Consider the following 24259-nt stretch of genomic DNA (forward strand, 5'->3'; position numbering starts at 1 on the left):
CACAGACACTTAGACACCCACTCACAGACTCAGGCACTCACACATCCACTCACACACCCACTCACAGACTCACTTAGACACTGATACACCCAGTCACAGAACCACTTACAGACCCACACAGGCACCCACTCAGACACTCACACATCCCCTCACAGACATATTCAGACACTCCCCCACCCACTGCACACCCAGTGAGACAGTACTGCATCCAGTCCCAGGCCCATGAAGACACACGCACCCATTAAGACACTCACGTACTCCCTCACACACCCACTGAGACACTCATGCACTAACTCACACATTTACTCTCAAAGGTTACAGGGTGCAGTTAGGAAATAAGATTTTAAAAACCTTAGACATTTTCTGAAAAAAACAAAGGTTATAGGGATATTATAATTAGGCTCAGATTTCACTCGCACAAAACCAGTGAAATTCAGCAGTTATAGTTACATGACCTAACTCCAGCTCAAGCCCCCGGAGTGCACAGTTAATGACCTCACATATTACATCACTCATTATATGGTCAGTGAGATCACTGATGACATTATCTACAGAACCACTCACACCCCTAAATAACCTCTCTTACACCCACTCACACCCACACCCACACCCATTCACAGACCCATACAAGTACTCACACAACCACTCACTCATTCATAGAGCCACTCACACGTCCACTCACTCACTCATACAGCCACTCACACAACCACTCACTCATACTGTTACTCATACGAGTCACTCACCCATACAGCTACTCACACAGCCACATGCTCTCCCATACAGCTGCTTAGACACACACTTATTCAACCATGTAGCCACTCACACAGCCAGTCACTCACCCATACAGCCTATCAACACAGCCGCTCACTCACCCATACAACTATTCACACAACCACTTTCATACCCATTCAACCATCCATATAACTACTTCTACACTTGCTCACTCACCCATACAGCCACTCACACAGACACTCTTCAAAACAGACACTCTCCAAAACAACCACTCACACACCAACTCACTTAACAAAACAACTACTCAAACAGCCACTCACACACCAATACAACCACTCATACTCCCGCTCACCTACCAATACAGCAACTCACACACCCACTCACCCATCCATAGGGACCCCACACAGCCACTTAGTCAGTGATACAGCCACTCAACACAATCACTCACCTATCCATGCAGCCACTCATTCACCCATACAGCCTCTCACTTATACACCTATGTAGCCACTCACACACCCATACAGCCACTCAGAAAACCACTCACATACAGACTCAGACACTCAGACACTCACCCAGATTACATGTTAGAAATAGTATCAGTCATTTGTAGTACAGAAAGAATAGTAATTTAACTTATGCAAGAGCTTAGTATACATCTTTAAGCCTCAAACACATTTTTGAAACTCTTACACTCACTGGATGATGTCATCAGGGATGTCATTTGATATGTCATGAGTGATGTCACTGAGCATGTCATGAGTGATGTGGTATGTGAGGTCATAAGCAGTGCATTGCGGTGGCATAAGCTATAGATAGCTCAGGCAACTATAACTGCGGAATTTCATTGGTTTTGAATTAGCGAAATCCGAGCCTAGCTATAACATCCATGTAACCTTTGTTTTTTCAGTGAATACATATAGATGCATATATAAATCAAATAAGTTGTTACAACGTGAAATGTGTTGTAAAATTGCACGGTATAAAATAACATGTTGTAAAGGTCTACATGCATGTAAAGGCATGCATTGTAACAACAGCTATTCGGCAAAATATATCAAGTGCAACGCTGGCCTAAATTATTTGCTATTCTTTTTGCATTTCTGACTCAGAGGCATTTCACCCTTTCTGTTTGTGAACAGCAGGTTCTGTAAAGAGGGCATTCAGAAAGACAACTGCTGTTTGAATTGTGAATCTGTATTATTTTCATTGAAATACATAAGTGCTCTTTAGCTGATGAATAGGGCAAAGCACAAAAGGCAATTGTTTGAGGCATTTAACAACCTCCTTGGCAGTTCTCCCGTAACTAAATATATTGTTTTCATGGTAAATATTAGTGCTGCGCTAAAGATATGCATAAAATATTTCTGTACATTTTGTTTCCTTAGCCTTTCCGTTGTGCCCAGTGCCATTATTCCTGCAATATATCCGGTTCCTTGAAAAGACATTACAATAAAAAGCACCCAAATGAAGAATGTGTCAATGCAGAAGCAGAAGTGCTTTCTGTGGAGAACATAATTCAGCAAGGTAAGGTCATTCTCATAAAGCAAACACCAGAAACTATTTTGTTTTATTTTCTCCATCCATACTCACAGGCTGGATGATGGCGAACTGTTTTTGTATGCTGTTGTGCAATTATGGAGTAACACCACCATTAACTTTAAGGTGAGATTTAATAATAAGATAATATTATTCTAGAATATGTTTATTTGTGCCTGGTGTCCTCACATAGTCACATAGCACTTTCTGTAGATGGTTGGTTTTGAAGCTGTCATAAACAAAAATGGACCTGTTCATCGGGTGAACACATTGCTCAGTGACCCTTCCAAACATATACAGTCTCCCAACTTTGTGTGACGGGCCAGCGGTTATCCTTATACCGTCTGTTCAGGAGGGACCTGGATCACCAGCTCGTTTCAAATAAATTGTGTCTGTGAGTTCTGTCTCCCGTGGTCTATCCCACCCTCTGGTGTGAAATGACCAAACAAAAGCAGGAAAGGAAAAAAGGTGAGAAAGGTTGGTGGTGCCTCACGGGAGTAACACCATGGGAGTCTGCAGACTGGTACTCGCCTGCGTCCTCAGGTTCTCCTCATCAGCGACTGCCAACCCATAACACAAATTGTCATAAAGTAAGAAAAAGAAAGAAGACACAGTGCTAGATGTGGTATCAAGTGTTGCCAGTGCATCAGATAACTTATCAACCCTATGGGGACAGTGCGGCAGTATCAACCCTATGGGGAGTGGCGGAATATGGGCTGAAACACCGGCATTCCTAGTTTAAAACCGAAGCTAGACAACACTGGCTATACTGCTTTATCCCGTGCTGTTTGTCTGCTCATTTAAAAGACGACATGTTTCATTGCCAGGGGGAACTTACAGCAATTTCATCAGGGCAAGGGTCAATTGTCCACACTGCACCAATGGTTGTCTATTTTGTATATATTTCATGTACCTGTGGATGACAGAATCAACACAATACAACAAAGCATCAGTTAGCACCAAATAAAACGTGTAGTTTCATACATGTGGTAGCCACCTTAATTTCATCAACATATTTACCGGGTTGTTGCTCTTCGTGGGCATACCTGTAACCCCCTTAACTTGTGAGTGTGTGCTACTCCACAGTCACATTGGCTGTCCAATATGCTGCAGAACGTCAGTCTGTGAAGGAATGGGGAGAAGGATTAAAAACTAGCATCATGTTGTGCACGCATGTTATAAGCAAAATGCTGGCTCGCTCCTTTATCTGAAAATACAGGTTCTGGGCGCTGTGGAAGCGGACCTGTACTCAGTGGAGCAGCAAAGTGTGAGTAACCATTCAGCCCTTCCCACTACCCAAGGCTTGCGGCTAGCGTTACCTCATGTCAAAATCTTTAACACAGGCTTCGTATCCTCTCACGGAGGCAGACTCATGGAACCGCTCCCCGCGAGAAATCTTTAAGAAGCTTCTTCTTTTTAAAAAGGCTTGGAAGGGCTACATACTTTCACCCGCACCCCTGCATGTCTAGTTGCCACTTACCGTAACAGCGAGAGAGTCCGGCACTAGCTCAGCACCGCGCTGAATCGATGGGCGACACTGATTTTCAAAACACGATGCACCACGTCAGCACGTGTGCGGCCCGTCCCTCTTCTGACCCTGCACTCTTCTGCCGTCATGAAGGACTAGAGCGGGCGCCATATTGTGCTAGTATTTTAAACGGTATACCCTCAGTAAAGTTATGTGTAAAATGCAGATTTACCATAAACAGATTAAGTCATCATCATCATTCTTTATTTCGGTTCAAAATGAAACCATAAAAGATGCATCATCAATATACACATACAATTATAAAATACAATTCCGCATATAAATAGTAGCACCTCAACCTGGTAGGTGCTGAAAATCTGAATCAGTAATGCATTTTACGTACCAAAAATACTATTAAAATATTCAAATACATTAAAATTTAGCCTTAGAAGTTTTTTTAAGTCTAACCATGCACATGAATCATTATCTGTTATTCTAATCTGAACATGTGCATGGTTATATAAAATCTCAATGTTATTTCCACATGGTCATACCAACTCAGATTGCTACTGTGCAAAGATAAATTCATAGTTTTAATTTTAGCGTTAGGGCCATAAAGTGCATGTGCATAATTACAGTCTTAATCCAACTTTAGCTCTTATAAGACTCACATTAAATAAAAACCTACTGACACTAAAAACAATTGTTTGGGAAGTGTCTGTTTTCAATATTCTTCCTGCCTCTATACAAACTCTGGTGTTCAGATTACGGCAAATGGGTTTGATCCATTTATTCCTTGATTTGCTGTATGCTGGGCAAAAGAATAGTACGTGTAGATCATCTTCCTTTGGTGCATTTTGACATAGTTCACAAAATTATTTACTATTTCTATCACAGTTTACTGCCCATTTTGATGTGTTCGCATTGATGTATAACACACCATACCTGACCTTCATATACAAGGCTTTAGCTAGTGGTGGATGTATCTCATCTAAAAAGGGTTCAAAACTAGCTACTTCCTTGTAAAGAAGAAACTCGGTTGTTAATGTACCGTTGCCTGTACAATGTAGCACATTATTTTGAATGTGGGTCCAGAAAGTGGTTTTTAACAATTTTTTTACTAGACATAGTCAACTGTGTCGGAGCTTTCCAGAAATGTTTCAAGCCCAATTTCTCGAACCAAAAGAAAACATGTTTGATCCACGGGGTACACCTGCTTCTATCAATTTCTAAAATCTCCTGTAGACCCTCCTTGTAACTGGTTAATTCAGGAGTTGACCAGAGCCGTACCCAGAATAATACGGGTCTTAATATTGCATGGTGATCCGTTCGTTTGACGTTTAAGTCCAAAAAATGGGAATTTGGGGTGTTGTTACTGGCAAGCTTAATACCCATCTAAGAAATTTGTTTTCTCCTAATTCAAAACTCCTTTTGCAGTGTGGTCCCCAAGATTTCAGCGCCATAAAGAAAAGCTGATTGTACTTTATGTTTGAAAACCTCCAGAGCAGGAGTCTACGCCTTCGATATACTACTTCCATGCATCTTTATAATTGGTAATGAGTTTTGAAGTTGGATAATCTTATTTTTTTCTAACTGTTGCTTCCAGGACAACTTTGTGTCCCAAGTTATACCTAAAATACTGTACATACTCTAATTTTTGTCACCAAATGCTAAATTCTTTTAAAAAGATTTGTGTGGGTTTATTGCCCTGTACTTTGTTTTACCAGAATTTATTTCAAAGCCCTTTTTTTAAAAGTAAATATTAAAAGAATTCAATAAAGATTGTAGACCTTTAGGGATTTGCGATATCAGTATGGTGTCGTCAGCAAATAAAAGAGCTGGCATCACATCCCCACCCACCTTGGGCGAATCATGTGTACACCCAAGTAAATGGCTTGGAATATCATTAACATATATTGAAAATAGGGTGGGTGCCAGTACGCACCCCTGACCTACACCCCTTCTTACCGTAATGGCCTCAGTAAGATCACCCCTCTGGCCCCCCCTTACTTTTGCAAAATTTCCTTTGTGCAATCCTATTATCTGCATAAGTAGTTCAGCAGGGACGCCTTGGGGTTTCAATGATTCCCAAAGTAAGTTCCGTGGTACAAAGTCAGAAGCGGCCTTTAGGTCTTCAAAAGCAATATACAAATGGCCCTTTTTTATATTTATATATTTCCAGCATAGACATAAAAATCTAAAAACCTGATCGATTGTGCTTGTTTTTGCTCTAAACTCTGCCTGGAATTTTGAGATCACACTATTCTCATCAAGCCAGTCGTTCAGGCTCATTAAAATATGCCTAGAATAAATGTTTTGTAAAATGTCAATTAAGCTAATTGGTCGGTAATTTGCAGGGTCGCTACGGTTGCCTTTTTAAAAAATTGTAACAATTTGCACCCCTTTCCATGTTTCGTGTATTGGCGAGCCTTCGGCAATTACATTACATAAGTGTCAGTCAGTCAATCAACTTTATTCGACTATATTTCATAGCCATAAAAGTACATAAAATCAAATTACAAAGTAGGCAAGAGTAAAACAATTATAAACACAGATCAGAGATGTGCATGCTTCATAAAAATAAAAGGGTAAATGGGAATCACATTATCATAGTTTTACGCAAATAAAATACACTTTTGAGATAAGTCACAATAGAAGAAACAGTGAAAATGTCCTCCAAAGTCGAAATAGCCAAAAAGGCTGGGCGGCAAAATCTCAAATCCAAGTATTTTAAAATGGGCACAATCCATCTCTTTATGGATAACGAGTAAAATCTACAAAAAAATAATATATGTATATCTGATTGATCAGAGATACTATCACAGGGACATTTAGGCAAAACCCTTGCCCAGTCATTCATAACGGGGAAACTTAGTGATCTGAAAAGAATTCCAAATCTAAATCTAATTAATAGAAATCTTTCCTGTTCTTTCATGTGCAATTTGAGATAGGGTTGAATGGAGTTAACATTAGTAGCCAACTGGTGAGAGATCACAGTTTTTTTCGTTAATTCACCTACTTGTCTTTGGTCATGGAAAAAAGCCAGACACAAAGTTTTGAGTTTTTTTCTGGTGATCCCAAACAGAGTTTCAGGGTCATCAAAAAACTCTGGATGCTTGATATTCTTACAGACTAATTTAATGTAACAAAACCATTTTATCCCTTTTGCCCCATCAAGTTTTAACACATCTCTCAGTATAAGTCTGTTTAGATGACATTTCTCATTACACCAAACACGATGCCATAATAAAATAGGTTGAACTCTGATTAGGTCTTCTAGGAATGGTATTCCCAGTTCAGTATGGCAATTGTAATTGGACATGCTCCTAGGGAGAGACAATAAGTAATGTAGGAAGTCATTTTCAGTCACTTGTAATTTATAAACATCTGAGTTTCCCCATAAGCCAGCCCCACAAAGTGCTATTGGGACACAGCTAGACTTATATATGTAAATAAGTTCTTTGACCGGTTTTTTGCCCAATTTTTTACTAAAAGATTTGACTGCCATGATCGCTTTAGAAAAAAGTAAGTTTCTTGTCTGTATTGCATTTGTCCAGTTTCCAGTTTGATCAAACAAAATGCCTAAATATGGAAAACTAGGAGTATGGTGTATAGGGGTACCTTTAATGAACATTGTTTTTTTCTTCAGACGAACGTTCCCACCACAGTTCATTGCGAATGTCTTTGTGCAGTTAATCTGTAAATCCAATTTCTCCATGAAAACGCTAAAGGATGAAATCATGGTCTGCATTGCTAACGGGGTTCTAGCCATGAGCACCGTGTCATCTGCGTAAATGAGTGCAGGTAGCCGACGGGCTGAGGCGGTTGGCATATCAATGCATTCCTGCAAAAGTGTGGCCTCAAGGTTATTAATATAAATAGAAAATAAAAAGGGGGCAAGGACACACCCCTTCCTCACACCCCTGCTGATACTAAATTCCCTTGTGCATTCACCCCTCATGCCATATCTGACCATTGCACTGGCTTTGCTATATAATTGTCTTAAAAAACAGATAATGTTTGGTTCTACACGCAAGTTAGTTAAAATAGTCCACAGTTTACTGTGATTTACAAAATCAAAGGCCGAGGTAAGATCTAGAAAAGTTAAGTATAATCTACCTTTCTTAGCTGTTGTATACTTTTCTGTTAATATCGAAAGATTTAGAGCTTGCTCGATAGTGCCAACCCCTTCTCGGAACCCATATTGGAGATCGGTAATTATATGGGATTCCTCAGCCCATTTCTGGAGTCTATCTAGGATAACTCTACCGATAATTTTTATATTAGAATCCAGCAAAGAAATAGGCCGGTAGCAGGCACAACTAGATCTATCTCCTTTTTTAAAAATTGGGATAATAATTGATTTAAACCATGTGTCGAGAAGGCCCAAAGAGATAGCAGCATTGAAAGATCTAGTGAGTAACGGGGCCCAGAGGCTAATGTCCTTCTTATAGATATCTAATGGAACCCCATCGGGACCTGGTGCCTTACCCCCGAGGCTCGACTTAATGCCCTTGGTTACTTCCTCGAGCATGAAGTCAAGTTGTAATCCTGCTGAATGTTTTATCATGTCCTGGGACACTAAAGAAGAGTCTGTACTAACCGGTACAGGGTTATATAATTTTTCAAAGTGCTTGACCCATTCCCTTTCATCAATGGCAACCTCTATGCGAGCTTTAGTACTATCTTTGAAAAAGGGAGCATTGATAGCTTTCCAGAAAGAAGTCATATCCTTTGATTCTGCGGCCGTTAAAATGTCGGACCATGCTTTATTTTTTAGCTGGAGTTTTTGATTTTTAAGTGCCGTCTTATAATCATTACGAAGGGTCTTTATAAGAGGTTGGTTTCTGGTTGTCTGTTGCAATGCTAATTTAAGTTTTTTATATGCCTTGCTACAGGCCGGTGAAAACCATCCTCTAACTTTGGTTTGTTTGTTATTGAACTTAAAATTGACCCAAAGCCCCTTTTTGATGTTTGATATTATTACTTTGAAATTAGTTATAATTTCGGCATCCTCAGAGTCATGATCCAGACAAACATCAAAATTTGCGCCACAGGTACTGACAAGGGCACTTAAAAAGACCTCGGGGACCACCCTGGTCCATTTAAGAGCATATCCATTTTGCCTATGGATGTCTATGCCCGTAGAAAAAACAGCAGCTCTAATTTGCACGGCTACCCTTGCGTCCCTGAGTACTAGCCTGATGGGAAAATGGTCACTCAGAGGAGAATTCAAAACATTACATTTAATTACACGATCCCTGTAACATGATGAGACAAGTATAAAATCTATAGTGGACATTGATCCTCTACCATTGAAAGTTGGGTAGAAATCGGTCTTGTTATGGCATATTTCGTTAGCGAACCCTAAGTCATATTTAAACAGAATCTCGTTTAGGGCATTCCCCAACAATGAATGTTCAAAGTGGGATGAATTGTCGTCTCTTTCCACAGAAAGTCCACAGATTCCGTTGCCAGATCTGTCACAAAGGGTACAATTAAAATCCCCACCCCAAATTATCGTGTACAATCTATTTGAAGCATATAAAATACTATCTAGTTCAAAAATCATGGTTTTGAATACTGTCCCTACATCGGCTGTTGGAATGTTATTATAAAAATTAACCAATAATATAAAAACCGTGTCACCAAAATAAACCCCCACAATATGGAAGAAAGAATTCTGAAAGAGCATTTGTAGTTTACAAGATAAACGATTCGAAATGTATGTACATATCCCCCCTTTTGCTCGCCCGTGTATAGAACTAACAGCAGGGGTAGACACTGTTTTGAAACCACATAAATGATGATCTCTCTTCACCCAAGTCTCTTGTAAGCAAATTACATCGCTATTGTCCATGAATAACTTCCAGTCCGGGTTCTCTAATTTTGACAGAAGACCGGCTATATTCCAGAAATTAATGGACCATTGTTTATCAAATTTGTCAATAGAACCACCAGTAGTGCTCTGGGCACTATGTTGGATGATGGCCTCGGAACTGGTTCCCGTGTTTTCCCTACCTATAGGGTCTTCTAGGGATAAAGAAGGGCCGCTATTTGTCTCCAATAAATTGTCCTTGATTATGTTACAAAAATCGCCCCCAGTATGTTCCTGCCTCCCTACCAAGTGTTTTTCCTTTTTCAAGTTGCTACTTCTATAGTCAGTATTACTCTTCCCCGGCTCAGAGTTACATGCCTTAATATTAGAATGAGAGACATAAAGTCATTCATTTTCATCTAAACTGGACAGGGGGTAAAAGAAATTTGCTAGTGGTATGTCCCAGTATTCCCTAGGATTAATGATATTGGGGTGTTTATTGGGAGCCACATATTGTTGTCGGTTAACACCCCTATACTGGGGCAAAAGGTTATCATACTGGGTATCATAACAATGAGCACGCTGATTGGAGACAGGATGTTGTCTCAGTGCGTAATTACGCATCGTTGATGGGTGATTAGTAGACATTTGTTGATACGAGGTTATGTCATGTGTATCATGAAAACTTGGGACTGGCTGATTCCAGAATGTATCAGGTATAGGTGGTGCATTGGATCTTTTAATAATTAGAGGATTGCGCACAGGTCTCAGTGAAGGTATGCTGGATTGCGTCATCAGGGTTTCTGGGAAAAATAGCTAAGGTTCCGTGTGGATATGCCTCCCTCGCATTTCCCGGGGAACCAGTCGCTGATGTATGTTACCAATCTGTGATCTTTAAAATTAACTATGATCACATCCCCGTCTGTCTCTTTTGGTCGAATGCCCACCCAATTACAACGTCTCACAGAGACGATGTCACCATTAAGATGGGATGGAAGGGGTCTGTTTTTGCTCAGCCAGTGAATCACCTTATTCCTGAGACTAGAATTATGTTCGGTAGTTCCACCTGATAGAGTTGGAACACCGGTGAGTATAATAACATAATTTGCCGACTCAGGGGGTAAATCCGCCACGCTAGTAACTTTGGATTTAAATGTTCTAGCGGCCCTAAGTGGGGGATCAGTTCTCTTATGTTCAAATTTTGAATCAACAGGATGTGACTTATTTTTATCTGGAATCACGGCAGTTGTGACAGTATTACTAGTCACTCGGCTGGTCCGTGTATTAGCCACTATGGTTTTGTTCTTTGAACTGGTGTCAATCTGTGGACCTGGATGATTAGTAGTCTGTGATTTGCTAAAGTTTTTAGATGACTGTTGGGATGTTGAATTTTTCCCTGTCCTGATCTGGTCCATGACCTCCCCCAACCTTTTAATCCTTTCAATGAGGGGAATTAATAATGATTTTAAAATTTTTTCAATGCCCTCGAGCAACCCTTCATAATTAGGGGCAGGGTTTGTATCAGCCTTCTCTGCCTCTATTATTCTCTTATGTGATGGATACATATTGCTAGTAACAAAAGGTGGAAATCTACCCCCCTTGTTTGCCCATCCCTTACATAAGTGATTAATATAGGGCCCCAAACACTGCTATCATGCTTCAGTAAATCACCCAGTATTTTATTCGGGCCTCTTTCCCTGGCTTAACTGCATTTATTGCCAATATTGTTTCATCCAGGCTAAAGTGAAGATTGTTAATAATGGGGTTTGCCACCACTAATGCCGTACACAATGTCTCTACCACTTGTGCGTCCGCATGGAGTCTGGAAAAGTGGTCCTCCCATGTTTTTGCATCAAGGAAAAGGACCTGGTCCTCCCAACTTGTCTTTCTGCCTTTCGCTATTAAACGCCAAAAGACTGCTTGATCTTTGGATTTGGCTGCTTCAATTACATCTTTCCAAGTATTGTCATTCCACGTTTTTTTTTGCATGGGCAAGGGTTTGCTTATATTTAATTATTTTCTCCCTTAAAGCCTTTTCATTATTCTTTTTTATTGACAGTATAAGAGCAGCCTTTATCTCACGAAACTCCTTATTATACCATGGCTTTGCTCCTGTTTTTTTATTTTTTTTACCTATTCCACTATGTTCCCCTGGTAATCTAATCAGTACTGGTGCCAGTGCATCCTGCAAAGCTTGATGTACAGCCGTTATTGAAAATTCCACTCCTGATGAATCTAAGTGAAGTAAACCAGTATCAGCAAAGATATTATAAATCTGTGTCATGGTTTCAGCCTTTCCTAATATGTACAGCTATTGTATAGCACAGAGGTTGTTACTAACGATATTGGCATCAGTGGAGGTAATAGTTTCTTCATTGTCCAAAATTTTACCAAGGAAAAGGTCAGGTATTAGTGACAAGTGTAAGGGACGATGATCGCTATCAGTTCTGTCGTCTATTTTCAAATCTGATATGTTAGGCCAAAACTCAACGGATACCAATATATAATCGAAGCTACTCCTATAATCACCTATACCAAAGGTTGAGTGTTAGGTCTATCCGAAGGTAACCAACCATTGCAAGCTCTTAGACCTTGTCCTGTTATTAGTTTCATAATCTGTGCGACTGCTAAAGTGCAGGGCACTTCGGACTACTTTCTAGGGTGGGAATACTATTCATTGTATCTTCATCTTCAAAAAGATTATCAAACCCCACCACTGGTTCAAACTTACTATTGCAGTCGCCCCCGATAATTACCATTGCACCAGTCTCTATTAGGTTCAGAAATGAATCAAGTTTATTTATTATTAAAGATTCTTTCGTAGTTGGGCTAGGCCTTTTGTAGATATTGATTAGATTAAAAAAAAATTATCCTGTGTTTTCATTTTTACATCAACCAATTCCTGGGATGTATGTCCAGTGCAATTGATTACATTTTGAGGGTAATTCTAATCCATATGATACGACCCCCTGAAGGCCTAACTCTCGTTGACGGAATAGCGTTTACACTAAAGGTCTTAAACCCTACCCTGTGGGGAGTTTCTAAAGTCCGAGGGCTAGATGTAGGTAATAGCAAATTACCGAATGGTAAATAACGAATTTTACCGATTCGGTATTTACTAATCGGTAATTGCTATGTAGGTAACAAAATCGGTAAAAATACCGAATCGGTAAGATTCGGTAATTACCGAATCAGTATTTGCCATTGATTCCTATGAGCCTTGAAGCCCATATTAATCAATAGCAAATACCGATTCGGTAATTACCGAATCGGTAAAAATACCGATTTTGCAAGGGGGACAGGGTGTCACTTTGACACCCTGTTGCACCCCTGTTTCTGGCTTGTGTGCCCTAAGGGCATGTATGTGTGTCACATGGATCAGGTGTACATGCACATCTGTGCATGTACACAGGAATTTGTTATTTACCATGGAATAGTATTCCATGGTAAATAACGATTCGGTAAGGGCCTGTGGCACTGATTACAGTGCCACCTACATATTGATTTACAGAATCGGTAAATTTACCGATTCTGTAAATCAAAGGCCCCCAACATTACAAAACCCAAAAACCGGTCGGTAACGGCCGAAATCGGCCGTTACCGACCGGTATTTGGGCTCCTACATCTGGCCCCAAGTCTCTTGTAAGAGAAGAATATCACTTTGCTCTGAATATTCCACCCATTCCATAACTCTAAGGTTCCTGTTTAGCCCGCTATATTCTAGGATGTAAATAGTATTACTTTCTGAATGTTTACTCCTGGGTTTGGTGTATTTGACCTGTAAGCACTATTCACTATGTCAGAAGAAACATTTATGGGCATGGGTAATACCCATTGCTGCTCCTCCGCCCCAGCAGTTTTGTGTAGCTTATCTGCATTATAAGGGGCTATCTCCCCCTTCACCTCCTCTGGAAGATACATATTTCTGGGGCGTGTTTGTTCCATGCTACTATTTGTTTCATTGGTTGCAGGAGGGAGTGTTTCACCGGCTATGGGAGTTAGTTGTCAATCCACGGCATCCAAAACAGATAGTGCCTGGAACCTATTTGGGGATAATATTGGAGCGTCATCATGGACTGATGGCCCAGCATGTGGTTTGTAGAAGTACCCCAATGGGAGAGCACAAATGCAAGTGTTTTGCGTGAAGTTTTCCTCTCTGATATTTTTAGAGATCGAACCATCTGCGGGCGACGAAAATTGACTATTATACAATCACCGTCTAGGTTCTTAAGGTAGTCGCTAACCCACCCTACTCTGCGGACCATCAAAATTTCATTAGTATTACGTGGTCTAAAGTTATTGTGTTTTGTCAGCCAATCGACTGTCTTATTTCGCAGATTGTCCAGGATTCACTCTGTCCGTTTTTTAATGCCGGGACCCCTGCTAAAATTAGTACATAAGGGCATGAGGCAGGTGGTAATCCTACAATATCAGAACTTGGGTTCAAAGTTGAATCTTGTGATTTTTTTATTATATCAGGGCCTGATCTTTTCTTGGGTATAATTGGGGTTTCTATGTTTGTCGTCCATAGCGTGTATTCCCCTCGTTGTATCATCCCTATTCTGTACTTTATCCCGCATGCCTCCTTCTCTGCTGTCTCTTTGAGTCATTGGTTTAGTCAAAAGAGTGTACTTTGTCCTACTGCTCATTCCAACAGTGCGCAAGGACCGAGATTCCGCTAAATGCCTTAAATCACCCCCCCCTTTCTATAGTACCAACATTAGTACTGTCTATTTTGTCTCTCAAATTACCAACAGCGGTGTTCAGCTGATCAATCTTTAGGTCCAAGAAACCAAATGTATTATCTATTAGACCTTTTATCTGTATTACCATAGATCTAAAAGCTGTTTCCAGTATCACGCTAATTACGCGCTCAAGAGGCTCAGAGATTTATTTTGCTATGTCAGGGATAGGAGCGACATCAGCTTCCGTCTGTGTACTAAATGTCTTTGTCAGTACTACAGTTTGTTCCTCTACTCAATGGTTTATCTGGGCATTGGACCTTGGACCCCTTATTTTCTTGGGTTCTGATCCCCCTGTAGCATGCTTCTGCCTTGTTCTAGCAGCTTTCCCTTTAGCTTTTTCTATTTGCTTTAAGGCTCGGGATTGGGTTCCTATACTTGGGCTATTCTCATCATCTAGTGCTAGATTTGAGGATATGGGAATTAGATTTGGTAGGGCAGATGTTTCAGGTCCACTTTGAACTATTATTCTAGGCGTTAATGGCATATTTGTATCTTCATACATCGGAAATTGCGTAGGATCAAGTGACAGTCACCTTTCAGTCATTTGAATCTCATGTGTCAGCAGAGATTCTGCTCTGGTTAAAAAGGCATCTAAAGTGCCTGCTGCACCTTTACGTTTATTCATACTCCTTGTCTATGTGAATATCAGTGGGTCGAGTGTTCGAGAAAAATAGACGAGGGAAACTAAGCAGCACCACAGGGATATAAAGCTTTTTAAAAAATAAAAAATTTAAAAAAAGAAGAAACCCAACACCTATTATTATAATCTTTCTAGACAGTTAAGTCACAGCCCCGGCTGCACTTTTTTTTTAATCTCCTATGGATTATTTCCTACTACGTAAGGGGTCAAGTGACACAGAACTAAAACGTGATACCAACCACCCTAAGATCACCCTCACCTTAATGTAACCCGCCCGGTATCTGTCTTTTTATAAATAACAATACAGTCCACAATTCCTTGGGACTCCACAGTTCATAATTCACGGTACGAGCGCTTTCAAATGCCAGTAGAGTCTTAAAGGAGGTCAGTGACTGCTATGACGATGAAACTCGGCACCAAGAAATCGACGGGGACCTTACCCGCTGATATTTTGGCGTTTGTAATGCAGCAGCCAAAGAGGGTGGCCCAGCCCGGCCTCTGATGGGCTCAGACGGGCCCACCCTTGGTCCGGGCTTCGCCGGGCACGTCCAGGCGCGTGCCGCGCTGCGGGGGGAGGCAGTGCTTAAATGCACGAGGTCATTACAGCACCTCCCCCTCGTTAGCGGCAGCAGGAAAGAGCTCTGTGCACCCTGGATGATGGAGTCTTTTGACGGTGGCAAGTGATGAGCAGAGAGCCCTCCCTAGGACCACGATCCCACTAGGGAAACACCGGAATGCTGTTGAGCTTAAAGCAGTGCCAGGAAGCACAAAAGAACACACCCGCAGCAAAGGGGAGAGGCAGCGCTTAAATGCACGAGGTCACTGCAGCGCCTCCCCCTCGTTAGCGCCAGCGGGATAGAGCGCTGTGCACCCTGTATGATGGAGTCCTTTGGCGGTGGCGAGTGATGAGCAGAGAGCCGTCCCTGGGACCACAATCCCACCAGGGAAACACCGGAATGCAGGTGAGCTTAAAGCAGCGCCAGGAAACATAAAAGAATACCTGTGGGAGACAGAATCAACACAACACAACAAATCATCAGTTAGCACCAAATATAACGTGTAGTTTCATACATGTGGGATCCACCTTCATTTCATCAACATATTTACCGTGTTGTTGCCCTTCATGGTCATACCTGTAACCCCCTTAACTTGTGAGTGTGTGCTAGTCCACAGTCACACTGGCTGTCACATATGCTGCAGAACATAAGTCTCTGAAGGAATGGGGAGAAGGATTAAAAACTAGCATCATGTTGTGCACGTATGTTATAAGCGAAATGCTGGCTCGCTCCTTTATCTAAAAATACAGGTTGCGGGCGCTGTGGAAGCGGACCTGTACTCAGTGGGGCAGTAAAGTGTGAGTAACCATTGAGCCCTTCCCACCACCCAAGGCTTACAGCTAGCGCTACCTCATGTCAAAATCTTTAACAAGGGCTTCGTATCCTCTCACAGAGGCAGACTCATGGAACCGCTCCTCGCGAGAAATCTTTAAGAAGCTTCTTTTTTTTTAAAAGGCTTGGAAGGGCTGTATACTTTAACCCGCACCCCTGCATGTCTAGTTGCCGCTTACCATAACAGCGCGAGTGTCAGGCATTAGCTCAGCACCTCGCTGAATCGGTGGACAGTGCTGATTTTCAAAACACGACGCGCCACATCAGCGCGTTCGCGGCCCGTCACTCTTCTGCCGTCATGAAGGACTAGAGCGGGCACCATATTGTGCTAGTATTTTAAACGGTATACCCTCGGTAAAGTTACGTGTAAAATGCAGCTTTACCATGAACAGATTAAGTCATAGTACATGTGTTATTATGACTGTTTCTAAATATTGGCCTCCTGAACATGTATCATGGAGCGCGGTCCACCTCAATGCACAAGACCAGGAGACCAGGACTTATCGAGTAGATCATCTTTATGAGTGACCTAGAATATTACAAAATTTAAAACTTACACGGCTAGGAACACGGCGGGTAGGGAGACAGCTGTGAAGCTCGCAACATACTGGTACCTGACCTCAGTTAGATTACATAGGGGCAACCCATCCCGCAGCTCGGCCTGTTGGAGGGGGTGTGGTGAGAAAGGTACCCTGACGCACCTTCTGTGGAACTGCAAAGAGGTCACAGCTTACTGGACGTCTGTTCTCAATGACATAGACACCTCCTTCGATACTGAAATTCCACGGTTTCCAACATACACTATTCTGGGACTCCCGAACACGCTTACTTTGCGCTGAAATCCATCAGGTGGTGACAAATGGGTCTAGCATTACAGGCATTCTCCCAACACAACCTGTCTCTTTGCGGGACCAGCATGCGGCCCACTCACACAGGTATGTTGCACAAACTCTGGTACACACTGGGGATGGAACGCATTCAGGCTACACTCATGTAGTCCATGACCTCCTTCCACACGATCTGGCAACCACTGTTAAGCTTTACCTAATCGCACATTTCGGCACACTGGTTGGGGTGGGGGGGAACTGTTTGCTTTGTTGTTCTTCGCTTGTGTTCACGAGAGCCTCATGTCTAGATACACAAGTCGTCATAGCGGCACTACTCGAGGACATTTGCGGTGCTGGAAGGCTCCTGTATGTTATGTTCAGCTTCACGTAAAGTGGTTATTTCAGTCTGCCATTAGCAAACTCTCGTGGACTTACTACAGTAATGCAATATATTGTTCTTCTCTAAAACCAATAAAACTAATTTTCAACCAAAATTAAAAATTTTGAATTCAAAGTACCGATGTTCTAGGCGCACCCAGTTTTCACATCTTGTCGTGTGATTTACAGCAGAGTGGTCTAGTTACGAGTGATAGCAATATAGTGGTCAATTTATCAAAATACCAGCTGACTGAGGACGAACTCAGGGTCTTGAATAAAGGCCTTGGGTATGTCCGTCCCCCAAAACATGACAGCTTTAAACTTCGAGGGGAATTTTATAGCCTTATGAGAAAGATCAAGTCCAAAAAGTTCTTTGAGGGCAAGGAACAAGATACCCCCTCAGTTTTCTCGACCAACCTGCAACGTCCTTCACAATTGTGTCCTCCTAATAATCTAGTAGGTCCGGAGGTCCACGTCTTTGAGCAGAAAGTTCTGCAAGATATGTCCAATTTGGAACAAAATATGAATGGCACTGTTCATAGGAACATGAGTAGCCGACACTGGCAGGCCGTGAAGTCCATACAAAATAACTCCGCCATCACCATCAAACCGGCCGATAAGAGCGGGGCGGTGGTGGTGATGAACACCCAAGACTATGAACCTTAGGTAGCCAGGTTTCTGGGGGCTCATCAGAACTACAGACCGCTCATGAGGGATCCCACTGAAGTTCTACAGACAACCATTATAAAAATGGTCACGGAGGCTAAGGAGAAGAAATGGCTTACAAATAGAGAGGCAGAATTCCTGATCAAAAACAAACCCAGAATCCCGGCATTCTTAAGTGTGCCGAAAATACACAAGACCCAGCAACCACCTCCTGGGTGCCCGATAGTTTCGGGCATCCAATCCCTGTTGGAACCCTTGTTGCAGTTCTCGGATTTCTTTTTGAGGGAATGTGTCATCTTGCAGCCCTCTTATGTACAAGATACGACTGATATTCTGAGACTTCTGGATAATGTTGAATATGACCCTGACCATCAGTTTCTAGTCACTACTGACAACGAATCACTGTACACCAGCATCTCCACTGGTGGCAGCAGCACGCGCCCTGTGGGAATGCGAGTGGTTTTATGACATCCCACAGACATTCGTACTACAATGCATAGAAATTGCTCTCACACAGAACTTTTTTGACTACAAAGACCAGATGTACCTCTAGGTATCTGGTACTTCAATGGGGGCTATTTTCGCTCCCAGTCTGGCCTGCATTTATGTAGGCCAGTTTGAATCCAACTACATCAATTATGTCACCAATCTCTTCCAGAGGAACATCGTCCCCTGGAAGAGATACATTGATGATGTGTTGTGTATATGCTCTGGTACAGAAGTAGAGCTACACGTTTCTGAACTGGCTCAACATTCTTGAAAAGTGTTTAAAGTTCACATGGACTGTCAACAGATCAACAGCAACTTATCTGGACCTTGACATCCAGGCTGAAAACAACAAACTAGTGACTAAATTACATCAAAAACCGACAGACAAAAACTCATTATTACATTACAGTTCCTATCATTCAAGGGCCCTTCGGGATAATTTACCTGTAGGGCAGTTCCTACGATATCGCAGGAATTGTTCATCCACCCAGACATATACAGAACAAGCAGAGGATCTGTCTAGGAAATTGGAGGACCGAGCATATCCCAATAAGGTCATCCTACAGGCGAGAAAGAGGGCCTTAAATACCCCACGAGCTGCGCTCCTTGAAAGGACACTGAAGAACAGCGGGGATTGTATACCAGTGGTCACTATCATTGGACCACTATCAACCAAAATCAGACAAATCATTAGGAGGCATTGGCATTTGCTCAGCACCTCAACCTTGAAAATGTCCCAACCAAGATTTGCCTTCAAGCGGTCAGCTAATTTACATGACCGCCTGGTACACACCAGGCCTATTCAAGAATCAAGAGAAACCGGAGTGCCCCATGGACACTACCCATGTGGGGGTTGCTTGGTGTGCGAGCTTACTGCACCTGCCAAAAGCATGACCTTGATTCATGGAAAAACCTGGTACCTTAACAGGTTCGGTAATTGCAACACCGTTAATGTCATCTACAGACTTAAATATCCATGTGGACTCCATTATATTGGACTCACAACATGCAACGTCAAAATCAGGATACAGGAACATCTGAGCACACTGAGAACAGAAAAACTTACCAAAAAACTTGTGCAACAATTCCAAACACTGAAGCACAATTATAAGGACATACGATGGGTGGTACTGGAAAGGGTAGTGGGCGACTAGTATAGTATGGAGACTAGACTGAGCACAAAAGAAGCACACTGGATCAATCTAGAGGGGGTGGATCAACATGGGTTGAACAACCTCATTGAATGGAACAGAGTAGATATTCATTAAACATATATGATCCTCGCCCATAGGAATTCACCTCCGTGGCCCCATGTGAGCAGGGTCCCTAAATCCTTCTTTTATAAGAGGTATGTGTGGGGGCACCATCCAGGTGTGAACTAAGGGCTAATAATTTAGAATTGCCATGCATTTTCCCCCATTTCACCCATACAGTTATGGGAGTTTAGGGCATCACTTCCTGATAAGATAAGGATTGAAAAACATGAAGTACAAACCCACACGTATGTAAAAACAGAGGTAACGAGCAGATAGAGTGGGACCACACTGCTGTAAATCACACCGGCAAGATTTGAAAACTGGGTGCACCCAGAACATCGGTACTTTGAATTCTAAATTTCAAATTTTGTAATATTCTAGGATACTCATGAAGATGATACACTCGATAAGTTCTGGTCTTATGCATTGAGGTGGACTGTGCTCCACAATACATGTTCTGGAGGCCAATATTTAGAAACAGTCATAATAATACATGTACTATGACTTAATCTGTTTATGGTAAATCTGCATTTTACACATAACTTTACTGAGGGTATACCGTTTAAAATACTAGCACAATATGGCGCCCGCTCTAGTCCTTCATGACGGCAGAAGAGTGCAAGGTCAGAAGAGGGACGGGCCGCACACGTGCTGACGTGGTGCATCGTGTTTTGAAAATCAGTGTCGCCCATCGATTCAGCGCGGTGCTGAGCTAGTGCCGGACTCTCTCGCTGTTGCGGTAAGTGGCAACTAGACATGCAGGGGTGCGGGTGAAAGTATGTAGCCCTTCCAAGCCTTTTTAAAAAGAAGAAGCGTCTTAAAGATTTCTCGCGGGGAGCGGTTCTGTGAGTCTGCCTCTGTGAGAGGATACGAAGCCCTTGTTAATTTTTTTTACATGAGGTAACGCTAGCTAAACGCCTTGGGTAGTGGGAAGGCTGAATGGGTAATCACACTTCACTGCCCCACTGAGTACAGGTCCACTTCCACAGCACCCGGAACCTGTATTTTTAGATAAAGGAGCAAGCCAGCTTTTCGCTTATAACATACGTGCACAACATGATGCTAGTTTTTAATCCTTCTCCCCATTCCTTCACAGACTGACGTTCTGCAGCATATGTGACAGCCAGTGTGACTGTGGACTAGCACACACTCACAAGTTAAGGGGCTTACAGGAATGCCCACGAAGGGTAACAACCCGGTAAATATGTTGATGAAATGAAGGTGGCTCCCACATGTATGAAACTACACGTTATATTTGGTGCTAACTGATGATTTGTTGTGTTGTGTTGATTCTGTCTCCCACAGGTACATGAAATATATACAAAATAGACAACCATTGGTGCAGTGTGGAAAATTGACCATGCCCTGATGAAATTGCCGTAAGTTCACCCTGGCAATGAAACATGTCGGCTTTTAAACGGGCAGACACACAGCACGGAATGAAGCTGTATAGCCAGTGTTGTCTAGCTTGGTTTTAGACTAGGAATGCTGGTGTTTCAGTCCAGATCCTGCCGCTCCCTATAGGGTTGATACTGCCGCACACCCGGATAAGTTATCTGGTGCACTGGCAACACATGATACCACACCTAGCACTTTGTCTTCTTTCTTTTTCTTACTTTATCACAATTTGTGTTATGGGTTAGCAGTTGCTGATGATGAGAACCTGAGGATGCAGGCGAGTACCAGTCTGCAGACTCCCATGGTGTTACTCCCGTGAAGCACCGCTAACCTTTTCTCAACTTTTTTCCTTTCCTTCTTTTGTTTGGTCATTTTACACCAGAGAGTGGGATAGACCACAGGAGACAGAACTCACATACACAATTGATTTGAAACGAGCTGGTGATCCAGGTCCCTCCTGAACAGACGGTATAAGGATAACCGCTGGTCTGTCACACAACGTTGGGTGACTGTATATGTTTTGAAGGGTCACTGAGCAATGTGTTCACCCCTTGAACAGGTCCATTTTTGTTTATGATTTCGTGAGGGGGGGGGCGACCTGTTCTTTACCCCTTCAGCACCTTGGTGTATGTGGTGGTTTTGGAGCTGTACCACCCCTGCTTCATTTTAGCCAAGGACTTCTGTTGTGTTTCAGCCTAATTCCCCAAAGAAAAGCTTAACCTATATCCTAAGCCCTCATCCAATACAAACGGCCTGGTGTAACCTGCTTCTTATACCATCCTTGCAGTAGGTGTGCATGCTGCAGTGATGATTGTAGGTCCACCTGTCAGTGTAGTCTGTATAGCTTATCTATACAGCAACCCTTCAGAGCCTACGTGCTTCCATTCCACAGAATATCCTTCTCTCTGCACATAGTCCTTTTTGTTCTCAGTTGCCCTTTAGTAGTCCTTCTTTCTGGTTCTCCTGATATTGTCTGCTGGATCTGTAAGGAGCTTTTGGTAAAATTATACTAGTTCCTCCCATTGGCCCATGCTATGGGCGAGCACAGCCACGAGCTAGTGCCGATATTTTCCCTGGTGGTTCTGCTGTTGTTGGCTGGCTTCCTCCAGTCTTCTGTCACCCATACACCTCGCTGTACAGAAAGCAGTTCTTCCATGCTTCAATGTAACCCACTCAAAACATTGCCTTATCAGGCTGGGCTCTGAAATCAATACTTCTTTAGCAGTTTATTTCCTAAGTTCACACTACTTTGAAATTCCATGATATAAAAATAAAACAGCCGCAGAACAGTAATCCCCATTTTATTCTGCTCCCGCACCATGCTTGTGAATTTATTTATTCTTACAAATGGGTTGTTATGGTATCGTGCTGACTCCTGAGCTTCATGTACAGTTAGACACAGAGTAGTTGAATGGCCAAATACAGGATTTGCTCCCAATGCCGCTTTCTCGTCATACTATGAGTAAACAACAGGGAGATCTTGCTCAACAGGCTTATCTTGCTCCCAATGCCTTTTATGGTGTTTAGCGGTCCAGCATAGACTAGCTGGGTTTGTACCCGAGGGTTTGCTCTGAGCCCATTCTGTGAGTTAGTTGTGCGGTAGTCTTGAACACCACATCTGCATGCCAGCTCCAGTTTTTCTTAGCTTAACAGCTGGGGGCAACAAAAGACATACATTCAATAACATGTCTAGTGCTGTAGTTAAATCTCCTAGTGCCGACAAGTGCCACACGTTGCACAGACTGTTCCTGTTGTATGAGTGGACCAAGGTTGGAGCTCTGTCTTTCACGAAGGTGATGTTTATGAGAAAGCATGTTTGTATTTAGACCCAACAGTCTATATGATATACCATCTACAAGAAGCTTACCTGCTTACGAAATGTACCTCTTCAAACACAACTGGGGATCGAGAGTCAGGATCCATGCTTGAGATGGGGAACACTTGCAATATCAAACACGTTTTAGAATATGGGAGAAAAGATCTAGAAGAGTGTATATAATTACTTCCACTCCTACCATGATCTCATCAAAGGCATGTTCTTAATATGGCTATGGACTATTCCTCATTTCTTTGACAGAGGACAATTGGTGTTAAAGAGGTCTTATTTACCTGCCTCATCTAAAAGCCTAAGAATTCCCTCTGAAGTTTTAGCCATTGACATCATCTAAACAGTTTACCCATTTGTAGGTTCCAGCAATCATCTATCCAGTGGATCTATATTGACTTTATTCCACCAGAGGAACATTCATTTATATGGTACCAGTACAGGATTTGATATGCTCATTTACGTCTCTCATGAAGGCCCATACTGGACTAATTATTTAAGGGCTATTTGGTAAAATCATACTGGTTCCTTCCACTGCTCCGTGCTGTGGTCCGGCAAATCCAAGAGTTAGTACAGGCATTGGAAGGACGACTATGCTGAAATGGGAGGAGGCTATCCCTGAAAATGTGAAGACAAAGAAAGTTAACTAGTTTTCTGACCACTTAGACAAGCTTGTGTGTGTAATGTTGCTCGCCTATTAAGCTCTGTGCTGTTCTATTTTACCCCGGTACCATTGTTAAGGCTGGGTTGGAATACTGCAATGGCAAGCACCAGATGAATATTACATTGATCCAAGGCAATAAGATAGGCAAAGGGTGTACCAGAACGTGTGGCTCTCTTTTGTCACACTAATATCAGTGAGAGAATCCATATGTACAGCTTCAAAATCTAAAAAGAACTGACTTTCCAGAGGTGCTGTTTAGTTTTCCTAAAAGGAAGTTGTGCAATGCAGGCTAAGACAATATTGCAACCTGTCCTTTCAGTGCCGTTTGTGACCATTCCAAAGCAGCCCCTAAGAACATGCTTCTGAGTTTGTCACTGAAAGACAAGCATAGCTTCACATGTCTTTTGCAACCCTCAACACCCAAGGGAA

The 24259-nt window shown here is 42.3% G+C and overlaps 1 protein-coding gene across 1 annotated transcript in view; it reads left to right on the plus strand.

Moving 5' to 3' along the window:
* Nucleotides 1-24259, plus strand: part of ZFAT (zinc finger and AT-hook domain containing) — a 985201-nt gene that overhangs the window by 689723 nt on the left and 271219 nt on the right. Inside the window, exon 12 of the mRNA XM_078686715.1 lies at nt 2118-2256. Within this exon, the coding sequence (XP_078542841.1) occupies nt 2118-2256 (139 nt within the window). The remainder of the gene's footprint in view (nt 1-2117; nt 2257-24259) is intronic.

This window comes from Lissotriton helveticus, chromosome 4_1 (assembly GCF_964261635.1).
Source record: "Lissotriton helveticus chromosome 4_1, aLisHel1.1, whole genome shotgun sequence".
In the NCBI taxonomy this organism is placed as follows: Eukaryota; Metazoa; Chordata; class Amphibia; order Caudata; family Salamandridae; genus Lissotriton; species Lissotriton helveticus.